Source organism: Mus caroli, unplaced genomic scaffold (assembly GCF_978045245.1).
Source record: "Mus caroli unplaced genomic scaffold, Mus_caroli_1 scaffold_8, whole genome shotgun sequence".
Taxonomy (NCBI): Eukaryota; Metazoa; Chordata; class Mammalia; order Rodentia; family Muridae; genus Mus; species Mus caroli.
Window position 1 is genome coordinate 32,419,088 of NW_028227263.1, and position 15,695 is coordinate 32,434,782.

The window sequence follows — 15,695 nt, forward strand, 5'->3', positions numbered from 1 at the left end:
CAGGGATCCATCCCATAAGCAGCTTCTAAACGCTGACACCATTGCATACACTAGCAAGATTTTGCTGAAAGGACCCAAATATAGCTGTCTCTTGTGAGACGATGCCGGGGCCTAGCAAACACAGGAGTGGATGTTCACAGTCAGCTATTGGATGTATCACAGGGCTCCCAATGGAGACGCTAGAGAAAGTACCCAAGGAGCTAAAGGGATCTGCAACCCTATTGTCGGAACAACATGATGTACTAACCAGAACCCTGGAGCTCTTGTCTCTAGCTGCATATGTATCGAAAGATGGCCTAGTCGGCCATCATTGGAAAGAGAGGCCCATTGGACTTGCAAACTTTATATGCCCCAATATAGGGGAATGCCAGGGCCAAAAGAATGGGAATGGGTGGGTAGGGAAGTGGGGGGCGCTATGGGGGACTTTTGGGATAGCATTGGAAATGTAACTGAGGAAAATATGTAATAAAAATATTAAAAATTAAAAAAAAAGAAAAAAAAAAAAGAATATGAATCGCCCACAGAGTCTCATATATTTGAATAGTCACTAGGGAGTGTAACTCTTTGAAAGGATTAGTAAGTGTGGCTTTGTTGGATAAAGAGTCACTGGGGTGGCCTTTGAGGTTTCAAAAGCTCATACCAGGCCTAGGCTCTCTACCTCTCTGCCTAAGAATCAGCAACTATTTCAGAGCCTGCCTGCACGACACCATGCCTTTGCCATGATGACAATGGACTTTGAGAGTATAAGCAAGAACCTGATTAAATGGTCTCTTCACAGTGACTAAGACAACATGCTACACAATGAGGCCCTGTCTCAACCTGTCCCACCCCACACTCCATAAACAAATAATAAAAAGCAAAACCTAGCATAAATTCTGGCTTAGGATTTTAGTAACAGCTCTTATGTAATTTGATGAAAAGTGTAGATAAATCTAGAAAAGCAGACTTTATAGAAATGCTACTCTATAAAGTAAGAGGAGAAGTAAGAGGGTTATAACTGTTCAGTACTCTTGAGCAAACAGGCAGTCAGATATTTTTGTGAAATGACAAGTAAATTATTCACTATAAACCATCATCCAAAAATAAGTTCTAGAGGAGGAAAATATTATAAATAAGTACTGAAATGAAAAGATAGTGTCATGGCACCAACACAGATGCAGACTTGATTTCAAAAAGGAGCCATACCCAACTGACTAGAGTTCCACAAGAGGAAAAAAAGAGCCCAAACAGTACCTAAGAGCATGTTGCCTGCAAAAATGATGAAACACCAAACACAAATTTAAATACCATTCCTACCATATATACATACACATTCAGGCATCTAAGAATAAGTCAGAAAGAAGTCCAGATAGATTACCTACAAAATAACTACCAGACCATTAACTACTTTCAACAGATACAGTAGAACCCAAAAGACCATGTTTTCCAAGTGTACAACAGATTTAACTAATGTAACAGATTTAACTAATGTAACAATCCACACCAATGTAAAGATATTTGAAAAATTAAGATGAAATAAAGATATTTCCAGAAGAATAAAAACTGGAGTGATTATGTATCATCCACAATGAAGAATCACACTAAACAGTATTCTTTAGGATGGAAGTAGAATGACTCCAGATTCTAGACTGTCCACCTGCAGGTGGAAGAAAATCAAGGCAGCAGAAAGGTGATGATCCTGACTAATTATATGAGTATGTATTGCATAGACTGCACTAAATTTACTTGTGTTCCTTTCAAAATACATGGTGGAGTTTAATCTTTAACAGAAGTTTTGAAAGGGGAGGACTAACAGGAGGTGGCTACATCGTAAGGGTAGACAACCCTCACGAATGAATCAATGACAATTAAAGGAGATAAGGTTGTAAGTTCAATCTCCTATTCTCTCTTGCTCTTTTACCATGAAATGAAGGAGGAGGAGGCATTTATCAGATGTCAGTCCCTGCTTAGCAGCCAGAACTGTGAACTAACTTCTATTAATTAAAAATTACCTATTTGTTATTCTCCTACACCAGCATAAAATGGTCTAATAACAAACTAATAATGACTAATAAATAACAAATAAATAAATAATAATAAAAACTAATAACAAATGACCTGTTACAGCAAAATAGAGGCATTGTTTATTCTCTATCCAAAAAAAGGTCACAGTATCCATTTATGTTAAGCTTAAGAAAAGATACTGTGGTGGCGGCTTATGCCTTTCACCCCAACACCCAAGAGACAGAGGCAAGTGGATCTCTGAGAGTTCAAGGTCAACCTGGTTTACAGAGAGTTCCAGGGAAATCCTGTCTTGAATATTATACCCAATACCTGTATTTTCTAAAGTAAGGTACTAAAATAAAACAATTGTTAAAGAATGCATTTTGATAAAACTAAAGGAAGTGAGAAAATAAAATTGTGAAAAACAACAAACAACCTAAAGGGTCAGGTGTATAAAGCATGCCTACAATCTCGGCATTTAAGAAGGTAGGAAGTTTAAGTTAAAGTTTAAGGCCAGCTTGTGTCTTACTTTGACTGTGTCTAAGAAACTAAAAACCAGGGAAAAAAAGAGAACAGAAAAGATAATTAAAATTAAGCTAGGTGCAACAAAGTGAAGCACTAAAACTTAAACCTAAAATCGAGGTTGGGATGTAGCTCACCCCCTTGCAAGTGTCTGTTTTAGTACAACAACATGTAACTCCAACAAAATTACAGGTTATAGTACAGATTACATTCTCCAAAATGGGTCAATAACTAACAGACTGTAACAACAACTATAACAACTCTGCTGTTTATAAGAAACATGACTAAAAGATAAGAATGCAAGCTAGCTGAACACAAAGTTGAAGACAGGCAAACAACATACTACTACTAGTAATAAATGAATTTGGCCAAGGCCTACTAGAGTATGCTGTCAAAGCCTGCACGTTTAAAAATCTGGTAAATAACAAATACAATTCAGTCTACTTTTGACTTTCATTCTTACAAATAGTCACAAACCATTTTCTGTAAATTGTTCATCTTCTTAGCCTATGATGCAATGAATACTGACACCACTGTTTCTATATAAGCATTGTAGTAGAAAATAGATACTGATATCAAGACACAAATACACATACACACTCACACACTAAGTAAAATAAAACATTTAGATTGAAACCTCTTATCTACCCAGCTGACTTTCTGTTGAAAAATTTAAATTATTTACACTTTAGTCCAAAAGCAAAGTATTTAATTGCAGTTATTGACCTAAGGACACAATGGTCTACTGTACAACAATTCTGTGAGAAGGTAGAGAAGTAGCAACATTTGAAGAAACAAATGCTTAAGAAATTCCCAAATTGCTGAAAAACACCCATCTAAAGGTATAGAAAGCCTAAAGTTTCAGAAAACCAAATGTGGAAAACCTAGAAAAGAGCCAGAAAAACAAATAACTGACTTTTCAACTGCAACAAAACTGACAGAACATAAAATAATCCTTAATTATTATGCTGCACTAGTGTTAAAAACAAAACAAAACGAAAACCCTAGGGTGAACTAAAGACTAACAATCAAAAGCTGAAAGCTCACTACGATCAATCTCCTAATTTAGCCATACTCTGGTATTCTAAATACATGTCAGACAGAAAAAAAAATGATAATAAAGAGAAGCTCCAAGAATGAAAGTAGATGGAGCAAATATCTTTTAATTGTGGGGCTTGACCTGGAGAACCAGTTAGAGGTAAACTCCCACATGCCAGGAGGACTCAAGACATTAGCATAGCAAAACCGTAACTACCTTAAGGAGGAAACTACAGAGAATAAGGCTCTAGGTTCAACCCATAGTACTTCTATCCCCTAAAGGAAAATAATTAAATACGTTTAACTTAAGATAGATAAATATGCTAAAATATATGCGGTAGCTGGGTCATAGTAGCACAGGCCTGTAATCCAACAGTCAGGAGGCAGAGGCAGGTGGATCTTTGGGAGCTTGAGGCCAGCCAGGACTACAAAGTGAGTATCACAATAGCTATAGAGAGACAGTGTCTCACAAAACAAAAACAAAACAAAACAAAACAAAATCTGAGTTAACTTCAGAAGGAACACAGTTTAACTTTCAAATAAGCAAAATGAAATGACAAAGCGCATACAATATAAAAAAGCAATTGGAGTCCACTTCCTCTTAGTGAGACCCCCACCCTCCATTTAGAGAAAACAAGGTATTCTTTACATAAAACTCACAAAGATGTTAAAGTTCTCTTTCAACTCAATCTTACAGGAAGGACTAACGACTTAATCTGAAAGCCTTTGTTACTCTCAAATACTCTTTATCAGTTTTAAGACAAAGCAAATTTTACCTCCTTGTAAATATTAACATTACACACTGAGGAAGTATGAGATCAATGCCTTCCCTATGTGATAGTTATTAGAAACGGCTAGGTTTCAGGATGCCTACTGGTCATTTTCTAACCCCAAAATAGAAAATACTTGCCTTTTTATCTTCAGGGTTTAGTTGGTTCATTAACATATTGACATTATCAGTATTCCAAACCCAAGAGTTACTTGTAAAATACTCAAGGAATACCATGGCTTTGTGAAGACGAGTGATTGTTTTCATCATCCTGTGTTTCAAGAAAAATCAAGAAATTCATATAGTATATAGAATGTGTAAAATCCCATTACCACACAGGTCCCAACCACGTACTCCCAACTATAATTCAGTAAGTTCAGCAAAGAATCAGAATATTTCTGCATCTTGGGAGAATAATTTATAATTCTAAAATGGAAAAACAAATTAAAAGCAGCAGCAAAGGGAATTTAAAATTTAATATTGCCTGCATAAAGTTCTGCTGATACAGAATTCTCAAATGATATGCAACACTAAAGTTTAAATTCAAATTTTCTATATATCACACTACACAAAAGGATTCAGTTTAGCCTTCCTTTAGCTTCCCTGAACTTATGAGAATCCATAACAAGGATCCTACAACTATGTTCTAATCCCAGTGCTCCAGCATCACTGAGGCAGATATACAGAAATATTCTTTTGCCATTTAGTCAACGCTATTAAGAAAATACAAGAACTTTCTCTTCAACAGTGATTGGCACCACTCCTGATTATCTGGATGTGCTGTGAAATCAATGACTAATACTGAGGATTTTCAGAAAAATATTCTTCTCCTCAGGCCTTACCACCTATGTTCTTCCTTAGAGAAACAAAACAGTATAATACTTCTTTGTTTCTTTTTAAGGGCAAGGAACCTTAATCTTATCTGAAATTTTATTTATTATCACTTGCTACAAGTCATTGATATCAAAGCACTAACCCAAGCACTAGAAAAGCAATCAAGAAATATAAGAATTCCATTTACATTCCCACAAGAATTAGCTTAAAGTATATGAAATTTAGAAATACCCCAAACTAAGAGCTTTACAAATGGGGACATGGGAGAAAAGCAGAATATGAAAAATAATGAAGCATAAAAGCAGCATCATTAGCCAAGAAACAATGGTAACACATTCAATACATTTATAAAGAAACCTCCAAACCCAAATACTTAAAGAAAATGAGGCAGTACAGACAATGTAAAGAAAAACTTTCATTCACTAAAGAATTCCAAAATAAATCCTCCATTAAACATGAAAAGAATTATCCAATACCCAAAGCTATTATCTAGAAATAAACCATATAGATTGGGGAAAGTTGCTTTAATAAACAAGACTTTTCTATAAAAATATCTTTACAGATGTAACAAATCTGTAACAATCAATACAGTATCACAGGTAGAATAATATACATTAATTTCATCCCAAATATACATAGTTCACATTGTTTTTCCAATTGGTAGTCTCCTGAAACATTTTTCTCCCTGATTCCTTAAATGTCAGGTTTTGCCTATTTTCATGTGTAAATTCATTCAAGTGATACAGGTGCCCTAAAAATCAACCCTTGATTCATCAAAAAAATTTATTAAAAAAAAAAAAGAGAGAGGGCCCCGGCATGATAGCTCACACATGCTTATAATCATACACTTGGGAGGGTGAGCCAAAGAACTGCCATGAATGTGGAGTAAGCATGGTTTACAATTCAATCCTGTCTCCAAAAAAGGAGAGGGAAGGGGGTGGAAGATTTGAAAATTCATATACATGAGAAATTAAGACAATATTACCAGGAAACCAAAGTACACTTAAAACTGCACCATCACTCCGGCTCAACAGGCCAGAGTGAATGCTTGTGACTACACTGTCATCTACCTGCTGAGGATGTATTTATCCTTTACTACAATAACTTCTAAAGTATACTCACAGTTAACAGCAAGGCCAGATGGTAATAATTATCTAATCTAGGGTTTCTCAACCTTAGCTATCACAAATAATCTATGTACTAAGATACTTGGCAGCATCCATGACCTTAGCACACCCTTCCCCTTTGTAATGATGAACTCCAAATATTGTCAAATGTCCTCAAGCTGAGAATTGTATGGATGAAAAATGTCAGGTTCAGAGATGCTAAACTAAACAACAACAACAAAAAAAACATGAAGCAACTTTTCAAAAGATGCCGTTTGTAGCAATGATGTAATGTTAAGTAGCAATGATGTAATGTTAAGTGAAAATTTAATGATGATTCTAGATATGTACTCTGGTCTCTTTATAAAAAGCAAAAATTCATAATAGAACTTATAATTATTTCAAAATATACAGCAAGTCAGATTTTTATCTAGCTTACACTCAAAATCATGTAAATGAGTAAACTGGATACCATGAATTACATTAGTTTAATGTAGAATGAAGTATTTTATCAGGGTTATATAAGTTGTAATATTTACTTACTCTTGACTAAGTAAACATCCAAAGAATAAACTGAGATATAAGTTAACATGTATACATTGCCTAAGTAAACTTTTGTATCTCTTGATGCTTTTATTTACTTCTGTTTTTGTGAGACAAGGGTTTTAATTATTCTATGCTGACCTGGAACTATGTTGCCCAGGCTGGCCTCAAATGTGTGGAAATCCTTCTGCTTCAGCTTCCTGAGTGTGCAAAGTACAGTCTGCAGCACCATACCCTACTCCTTGTTGCTTTTATTTTATACACTTATAGAGGTCTCAGGTTATTCCTGCTCTGATACAGGTAAGACTATTATCACCCATCCTGTAAGGTACACTGTTACCTAGACTAACGTCCCACCACAAGGGGAAATATCTGTTAAGCATTAGAATGAGGTGGTGACTTCACAGGCTGGAAAAGAAAGGTACTAAGAGTCCTCTGCCTTGCTCATTATCATACTCACCCTTGAAGACTTCAGTCACTCTGCATGCTGCTCAATGACCCCTGAGGTTTTCATGCTGCAAGGAAGCTCAAACCAGACCATGTGCAGACAACACATGGAGAGTCTAACTCTACATGAAGAGAGAAAGCTGCCTAGCTACTACGCACCCTTACTCTCCCTTAACAACTCTCTCTAGTGTTCAGGTCCATTTGACTAAGCTTAAAGACCTTTAGCCAAAGTCATTCACACCAATCTTTCTAGAATTCCTTACTTACAGACACTGTGACACATTAAAAAAAATAACTTTCTTTAAGGAATTATGGATGTGATGACTTGTCGTGCAACAGAATAATATATCTTAGTACTGGGAAGAACTGGCAATAATAAAGATTCTAAAGTTTGTGGCATTTTAGAATTAAGTAGAAGACTCTATTATGGCCTTTGAGTTCATTTACTGAAATCTGAAAGGGCCATGAAAAGAAAGTCACAGGAAGCTTGACGGAACTTGAAGCTATGCAACACGGAAGATAATCAAAACTAGACCTGTTTTCCTAAAATTTAATCTAGTCAAGATTTCTTGAATGAAGACAAAGCTGATCTTAGAAAGTGAACTATCTGAATGAAATTTGGACAAAATATAGAAGGCTACTCAGGAATTATTTAAAAAGTAATTTCTTACTGTAGTGTATCTCTCTCACTCACATACATAAGCTAGTATGGCTAATATGCAAGTACCAAACTATAGGCTTATAATGGCAGAACAGTGCTAGGCAGAGGGAACACATATTGCCTTGGGAGCTGAAAAGCATGCAACATATTTTACTGCAAAGGAACTGCTGCACACAGTAAGCTGGGAGAAACATACGTATAGGAAAGCTAGAAATTCCCTAGATTTTTACACTGAAAGCTGACTGGACCACTCCAGTGATGGCACCCTTGCAAGTAACAGTTAACTAGTTTGCTAAGAACTTAAGACAGGAGGTAATCCCTTAGGAAAGTAAAAAGTAGCAAGAGACTTGACAAGACAGGAGAAGACAGATGCTAATCTACTGTCAGGCTATTAACAAGTCTGTGAATTGTAAGTAACAGATCAAATGTTCAAAAAGTGTAATTTTTATATCTGGAATTCAGAAATTTTAGGTTGTATCACATCAATTATTTAATAACTAAAAACAAAAGGGGAAAAGATAGTTTCTGAGCATAAATCAAATTCAGGGTAGAGATAAAAGATAAAGATATAAAATTCTTTAAGACTACATTGTGGTACCTTTCAGACAGAAAGACAGAAACAAATAAAACAAATGAGAAAAACGTCTTCAGAGTGTAAAGAGACATATCACATTTTCTACTGTTGGATGACAGGCTTTAAGGAGAAAATATTTAATATCTATAGGTACTGCTCCACAGCATCCTGATGAGACCTAAAGGCTTGTCTCAAAGAGATTTGTGAATAGGCTCTGATCTATCTGATCTGAGTCCATCTCTTCGGATTATCTTTAGAATACACAGTGGAAACTTTTTAAAAGTCACACAAATTTAAATAAAAAGGGAAAGTATACCAATAAAAATGTCTCTGTAACATAAGTCAGCAAACAAAAGCCCACACAGCCAGTACACTCTATTACTATCTTGTGAATAAAGTTTTATTGAAGCAATCATGTTCATTATTTATAAACTGTCTGACTGCTTTCTTTCTTTAACACCAAGGCAAAGAGGTAACAACAGAACTATGTGCTTACAAGGTCTAAATGTTTACAACATGGCCCTTTATAAGAAAGGTTTTCTGGGGGGCTGGTAAGATGGCTCAGTGGGTAAGAGCACCCGACTGCTCTTCCGAAGGTCCAGAGTTCAAATCCCAGCAACCACATGGTGGCTCACAACCATCTGTAACGAGATCTGGTGCCCTCTCCTGGAGTGTCTGAAGACAGCTACAGTGTACTTACATATAATAAATAAATAAGTCTTTTTAAAAAAAAAAAAAAAGAAAGGTTTTCTGACCCCTTTCCTGGAGTCTAACTGTTTATGGGCAGGAAGTAGAATTAGTAATCTGTTCAGTCTTACATGGACCCTTTTTTAACGTTGGGAGGGGGGGGGGAGGTTGGAGAATACTCAGGAGTAGGAGTGACCCATCTGTCAACATATACCTGGACTTCAATTGAAACTGTATAGAACAGTGTCTGCTGGGTGCCTTCCATTTTTCTCATGTTTAATACACTGTCTTATGCTTCTCTCAGTATATGTAGAACATATGGGCAGCTGCTAACTTGTTTTGTTTCATAAGTTTTCTTTCATATGAGGAGTATCATCTGCAATAAACAACCATTTCTGTGACTGGATCAGGTTTAAGTGGTAAAACCCTGACATCCAGCTGATACCATAGGGGTTTGTAGAAGAAAAAAATTAACTGCATTGTTCAGGCAGAAGAATGTGAATTCTCTGGGCCAGAAGGTTAACTGTTGCAGACTGTACTTTCCAAAAATGGCTGAAAGCCATTCTTCTCACTTCCTCATTTTCAGGATCTGAGTCCTCTCCAGAACACCCACTTTCCTTACATCTAAGAGGATTTGTGATTTGCTTGCAACTAAAAAAAATAAAATAAAATAAAAAAGAGGTAAGCCAGACATGATGGCATTTGCTTATGATTCTGGCTCTCAATCTGAGACCAGCCTGGGCTACATGAGAGCCTATCTCAAAGAACAAACAAGGCAAAAATGATAATGCAGGATTTTCTAGCTTCCACTTTACTTGTTCAACCACTTTAGCTGCTATGCAAAAGTTAATTCTTAGAGGCAACCCCTAGGTTGCCCTTAAAAAGATCCTACAAAAAAGCAATCCTGATGAGACAGACAATAATACCTGGTCCTGGCTGATGGAATACTCCATCCTCCCATCAGACTTCAGTTCTTTTAGCTCCAGCAGTATCATTTCTATACTCTTAGTAACTATGGTTTTTTTTTCTTTTTATTATAAATATTTTTAAGTTTACTGAACTGTCAGCTGTGGTTGCCTTCACTAGATCTGAACAAGATAAAGACAGTTAACATCCAAAATGGAGGGGTAGGGTCTCATGTGTCTCCAACCCTAGCTAAAAAGTTCAATTGACAGTTGACAGTTGTCAGTGAAGGGAGAGTCAGTTTTCCACAGGCATGGTCCAACGTATTTCAGTGGAATGCCCTACACCAATGCTATAAGGACACAACATAAATGGGTACTCAACGGGTTACTTAACATAATATAAGCCAGGTGGCCGTGACACACGCCTTTAATCCCAGAACTTGGGAAGCAGAGGCAGGCAAATCTCTGAGTTCAATGCCAACCTGGTCTATAAAGTGAATTTCAGAACAGCCAGGATTGTTACACAGAGAAACACTGTCTCATAAAAACCAATACTCCTCCCCCTCAAAAATATGAAGGTGGTATAGAAAGAGTTGGGGTGATCAAAATATGATCAAAATATATCAATTACTGTACAAAAATCTCAAAGAATAAAATGAATTAATTTTTAATTAATAGGAATTAACCCATTCTCTTTGTAAGGTACTATAAGGTGTATAATCTATTTTATGTTTTGGAACCAGTTTTGCCTTTTCTGCCCTAATTATAGCAACTATACTAATATAAATATGCATTAGCAAATCATTAATTTCATCTGATTTTTAGCCATGAAAAAGCACCAACATAGCAAAACTACTTTTGCAAATCATTCTAGAAAATCTGAAATGTTTGTTCTGTAAGTTGTTCTATTCAATACTCCCCCTTATTTCAATAGTGAATGTATAGTTAGAAACATCCTAAACTACTCAATATACTGAAAGCCTCTATGGTTACCTAACTTTTATTTTTTCAGCAGTGATGGAGGTCCTGGAATCATCTTCTTTGAAAATACATACTCAAATCCTGAACTTGCCAATCAAAGATACTAATATAGTTTTAAAATAAACATTTTGTAGTACATTTCACTAACTATGTGATTAAGACAGGAAAACTTTGTAGGGTTTCAATGGAAAAAAGAAAAGAAAGAAAGGATATTACAACTATATGAAAATAGCAAGTTTTCTGTGTTTAAACTTTTAAAAACTAGAACATTAGTCAAAAACTGTAATTACCATATTATAAGCTGAATAAGTAGCTAAAATATTTCAAGTAATTTTCTAGAAGCATCCTATATTTTCCATATAAAACTAAACCATCTACTTTAAAGCAAAATATTTTACTCTGACTCCCCCATAAAAACTCACCCCTAGATTATTAAGGAAGAGAGGAAAGAGATTCTATTTCAGCTTATAATAACAATGACAATCCTGAAGTAGGACATTTGCTATTATAAAGAGATTTTGGAGAATCAATGACCCAATACGATGAGGTCCATTCTTGGCCTCCAAACATCTCCAATTTCTAGGAAATGTCCTGGTATCTTGATTGTGATTGCACTTCATCGGGTTAGTAATTCTAAAAGTAAGCTCATGCTAGCGACATGGTGTCTCTCCAGCAAGCTTCCACCACCTTACCAATACACAGTGTAATACTGCTATTCTTCTTACCACGGTTTCTGACCTGTCAACCTGAGAGCAAGATCGAGCAATAATGCAGGTACTGTATGTTTGACACCCTTCCAATAATGAAGCATTAGGTTGTTGGAATAGAATTTAACATAGGGGTGCCTGAATACTTGGTTTAAAGGATTCATCTTGAAGGAATGATTTAGATAATCTCCTGCAGGAAAAATAAGTGTTAAAGCATTTTAAATATTATTTGTTATTCAGAAAAGCACGTAAAGTTAGACCTAGAATTCCATATATGACAGTAGTTTATTATCCAAACTTTAGAATAAATAATATGACTTACAACACTACCTTTGCTTTTCTGACATTGTCTTTTTCAACAGTCTTCTCATTCACAAAAGGCCCTTAAGCCTTATCATAAGCACGGACAGATACAGAGTTAATGCGCATTTCAGTGTTAAGCATGGGTTGTTTAACAGTCAGAGGAACAGAAAAGACAGAGCTAGTCACCATTACCTTGGGCTTCTTCCAGTCATCCTGAGGTAGATATCATACAGGAATGCTGGGGCCTTATGGCTTACAGCAATCCAGTAATGATATAAAAGGTGATTGGAGGTTAGATTTACATTGGGCCGTCTGAAGGCCTGTTCGAGAGGATTCCTCTTGAAAGTGGAAATTACATGGTACTCTGAGGAAGAGAAGTTGTGTAACAGCTTTGATAATAACCATGTAATGAAGTTTTGAAAAAAAAAATGTTTGTACAATGCAAAATATTTTACCAGAGGCAGAGTTCATTCATTTAAAAAAACAAGCTTTTCTACTCTCCACAGCTAAGAGAAGATTGTATTAAACTGCTGGGTCCAAGGAGCTAAAATACTTCCAGTATTTTAATTAAATGAATGAATTTTTACTAAAATTCACTCTGAAAATCTTAATGTTTTACCTAGGTCAGTTTATAATGTCACTCTCTATATTTCACCTCTCACGATAGCTTCTTTCTTTCTGTTCCTCTTTCCAGATTCTTATACTGTACTTACTTAAAAAGAAAAGGAAAATCATCATTCTCTGTTTATGAATGATTTAGTTACTCAAGTCAACATACATCAGACAAGCTTGAAACAACCCAAAATTAACTTCTGCTGTAGCTTATTTACATTACTCAACATCAACACAAACTTGGTATCTTCTATTTTAATACTTTAATGGAAATGTATACTTAGGCATTCACCAATGAAGAATGTTGAATTTGATTTTTCACAAAACTGTACAGCACAAAAGTTATAAAAACCTCACTCACTTACGACACTTCAATATCCCTGAAGGACCGTGACTTAAAATACTGTGAAAATCACTCTACAGTTTTTTTTCTTACTTACTTCAACAGTCAATCTTTAAATTTAAATACAAATGCCACAGAAAAACCCTAGGATAATGTCACATAAGATTATGTTAAGGTAGCTAGGTGTGGTGGTGTATGCCTGTAATTCCAGCACTTGGGAGGCTAAGGCAGGATAGATAGTTTGAAGCCAGCCTGGGCTATACTGCAAGTTCCAGGCCAATCTGAGCTACTTAGTGAGACTTTATCTCAAAAAACTGACAAGGCAGAACAAGGGCTAGAAATGTAGCAGTACAGTGTGTGCCTAGCTAGCATGCACAAGACCTAGTGGGTGAGTGAGGAAAGGGGCAGGCTGATTCCCAGCACCAATCTACTTTAAAAACAAATTACTCTGTAAAGATAGCAAAATTTCAACTACAAATAAAATGATCTATTGTAAAAAGCAATGCCATAAGTACATTCATATTTGACTCACTTAATAATTTAAAATGAGCATGCTTCAAGTTATACTAGCCCTATTTTAGAGCTAGCTAACAAATGTACTATCTGCTATGGATCTTTGACTTTAGAAGAACATACCGGCCAAATGTCTCTTACTTCCTAACTCCTTCACTGTTACTTCTAGGGACCAACTGGTACACCTACTCTTACAGGTGCAAATAATATTAACTATAGACTGGTAATGTCAGGCCTGAGTGTGCTCATTAATTAGGGAAAAAACTGCCCCCAAGCTACAGATAAGTCTACGAGGGTGCTGCAGATAACAAGAGAACAACTAGGGCCTGACAAGGTCACTGAACACATTCATCAGGCTATTCTCATATTGGGAAACATTAAAGATGGATCACAAGGCAGGACTGGTAGTTATTTTCAAATAGCAACTGAAATAGGGATACCTTTGTAACTCAGAGGCCCTAATACCTTATGGGTATTCTAACATTAAAAAGTCAGTGAACACTTTATGTTCTAACATTCAAAAACATAGATAAAATCATACCAACTTCCCCCCAGTGGAAAGGATTAGTGCTGCCTGTTGTGCAATTATACACCATGATGTTTCTTGGTCTGCAAAGACAAAGATGAAAGCAAGGAAACATAAGAGGAAGTCAAAAGTGTCTAAGCTAAATCTTATGTACTATCTAAGTAGGAAGACAGGATAATAATGAGTACCTTTTTTTATTATGTAAAAGGTACCCTTAAGGGATTATTTCTTAAGAGTTTAGGCTTTAACTATAAATGCTACTATTACCATCTAAAATGATGCTCACAGGTTAATTATGACTGCTATAGTGTGCCATGGTTGACACAGATGGAGCATTTCTTGTGAATTTCAACTTGAGTTTATACTAAGTTTGACTTTGTCTTAAATCATCCTTCATAAGGATCCCTCCCAGACTCCATTTTTAGTTCCTAACAAACCTATACATTCTGTAAATACATGAGATTAAACATTATTTCTTCTTCACCACAGATAGGTCCACGTGGTATTGTGTCCACTGTACAAGCTCTTAGAATGAGCACTGGTATTTCCTATATCCGAAAGGCATTTTACCACTGACTTAACCAACCAGGACCAGGGGATTAAGAGCAGAAGTGCCTTTCCCCTCAGTTTCTACAGTTAGTAAACAACATTGTTGCCTCATATACCTATTAACTCCAGAATACCAGGCTGCAGCAAGGCTCGTGTTGACCACTACATCTACAGGAACGAGATCTGCAAGGGCATTGTTGGAGGCACGCATTGTTCGAAGAATTCCTTTCCCTGCCTTTGTTGAAATTAAAAACAACACCTTAAAATACATAGCCAAAACATGTATACGTGCACATATGTATAAAGATATAGGAAAATATATAAAATAGTAAATCATAAAAAGTTTATTTACCGCAATGAAGAGACCACTTGGTCCATTAAAGTTATCAATCCATCCCTAATACCAGAAATTAAAGGAAAAAAAGAGAAGAGATTAAATTAACATCCAAGTAGATTTATTATTTGAAAGTTCTAACTCCAAATGTATACTTTGTAGTTTTCTCCCACCTAAGAAAGCTCTACATTCCATGTAGAATATTGTTCCCTCTGGAGTCATAAATGACTAAATGAAAGTATTTTAAAGGATTACCTAGTTCTGCTAAGCCTCTGTAAAGGAACAAAAAGTCTATACTTTGCATCACTTTTCCTAAATTAACCCTGTTCAGCACTGACTTTATACTATTTATTAATGCAGCATTTTACGGGAAAATGATACATGTTCCTCAAATTTAGTGAGTAAATCAGAAGAAAACAGGATAATTATCAAAACAGCAAAGGAGAGGCTATCACTTACTGCTAAGTATACAGATCTTGGGGTTTTTTGCTTTTGTGTTTTTTCCTGTATCAGCTTACTTACTGGCTTTTGTTTCTGCCTTCTCTCTTTTTTTTTTTTTTTTTTTTTTTTAATGGTTTTTCGGTTTTTCGAGACAGGGTTTCTCTGTGTAGCCCTGGCTGTCCTGGAACTCACTTTGTAGACCAGGCTGGCCTCGAACTCAGAAATCCGCCTGCCTCTGCCTCCCAAGTGCTGGGATTAAAGGCGTGCGCCACCACGCCCGGCTGTTTCTGCCTTCTCTTATCTGGAGGATTTAAAAG

The 15,695-nt window shown here is 36.0% G+C and overlaps 1 protein-coding gene across 3 annotated transcripts in view; it reads right to left on the reverse strand.

Moving 5' to 3' along the window:
• Positions 1-15,695, reverse strand: part of Far1 (fatty acyl-CoA reductase 1) — a 63,530-nt gene that overhangs the window by 11,449 nt on the left and 36,386 nt on the right. For 2 of the 3 annotated variants that reach the window (XM_085841390.1, XM_085841391.1), the window contains exons 7-11: positions 14,956-15,000; positions 14,720-14,838; positions 14,070-14,137; positions 12,253-12,424; positions 4,454-4,583 (exon numbers count right to left, since the gene is read on the reverse strand). In XM_085841390.1, coding sequence (XP_085697516.1) covers positions 4,454-4,583; positions 12,253-12,424; positions 14,070-14,137; positions 14,720-14,838; positions 14,956-15,000 — 534 coding nt within the window. Of the gene's footprint in view, positions 1-4,453; positions 4,584-11,775; positions 11,948-12,252; positions 12,425-14,069; positions 14,138-14,719; positions 14,839-14,955; positions 15,001-15,695 lie in introns of all 3 variants that reach the window. The other variant, XM_085841389.1, reaches the window with a different exon arrangement.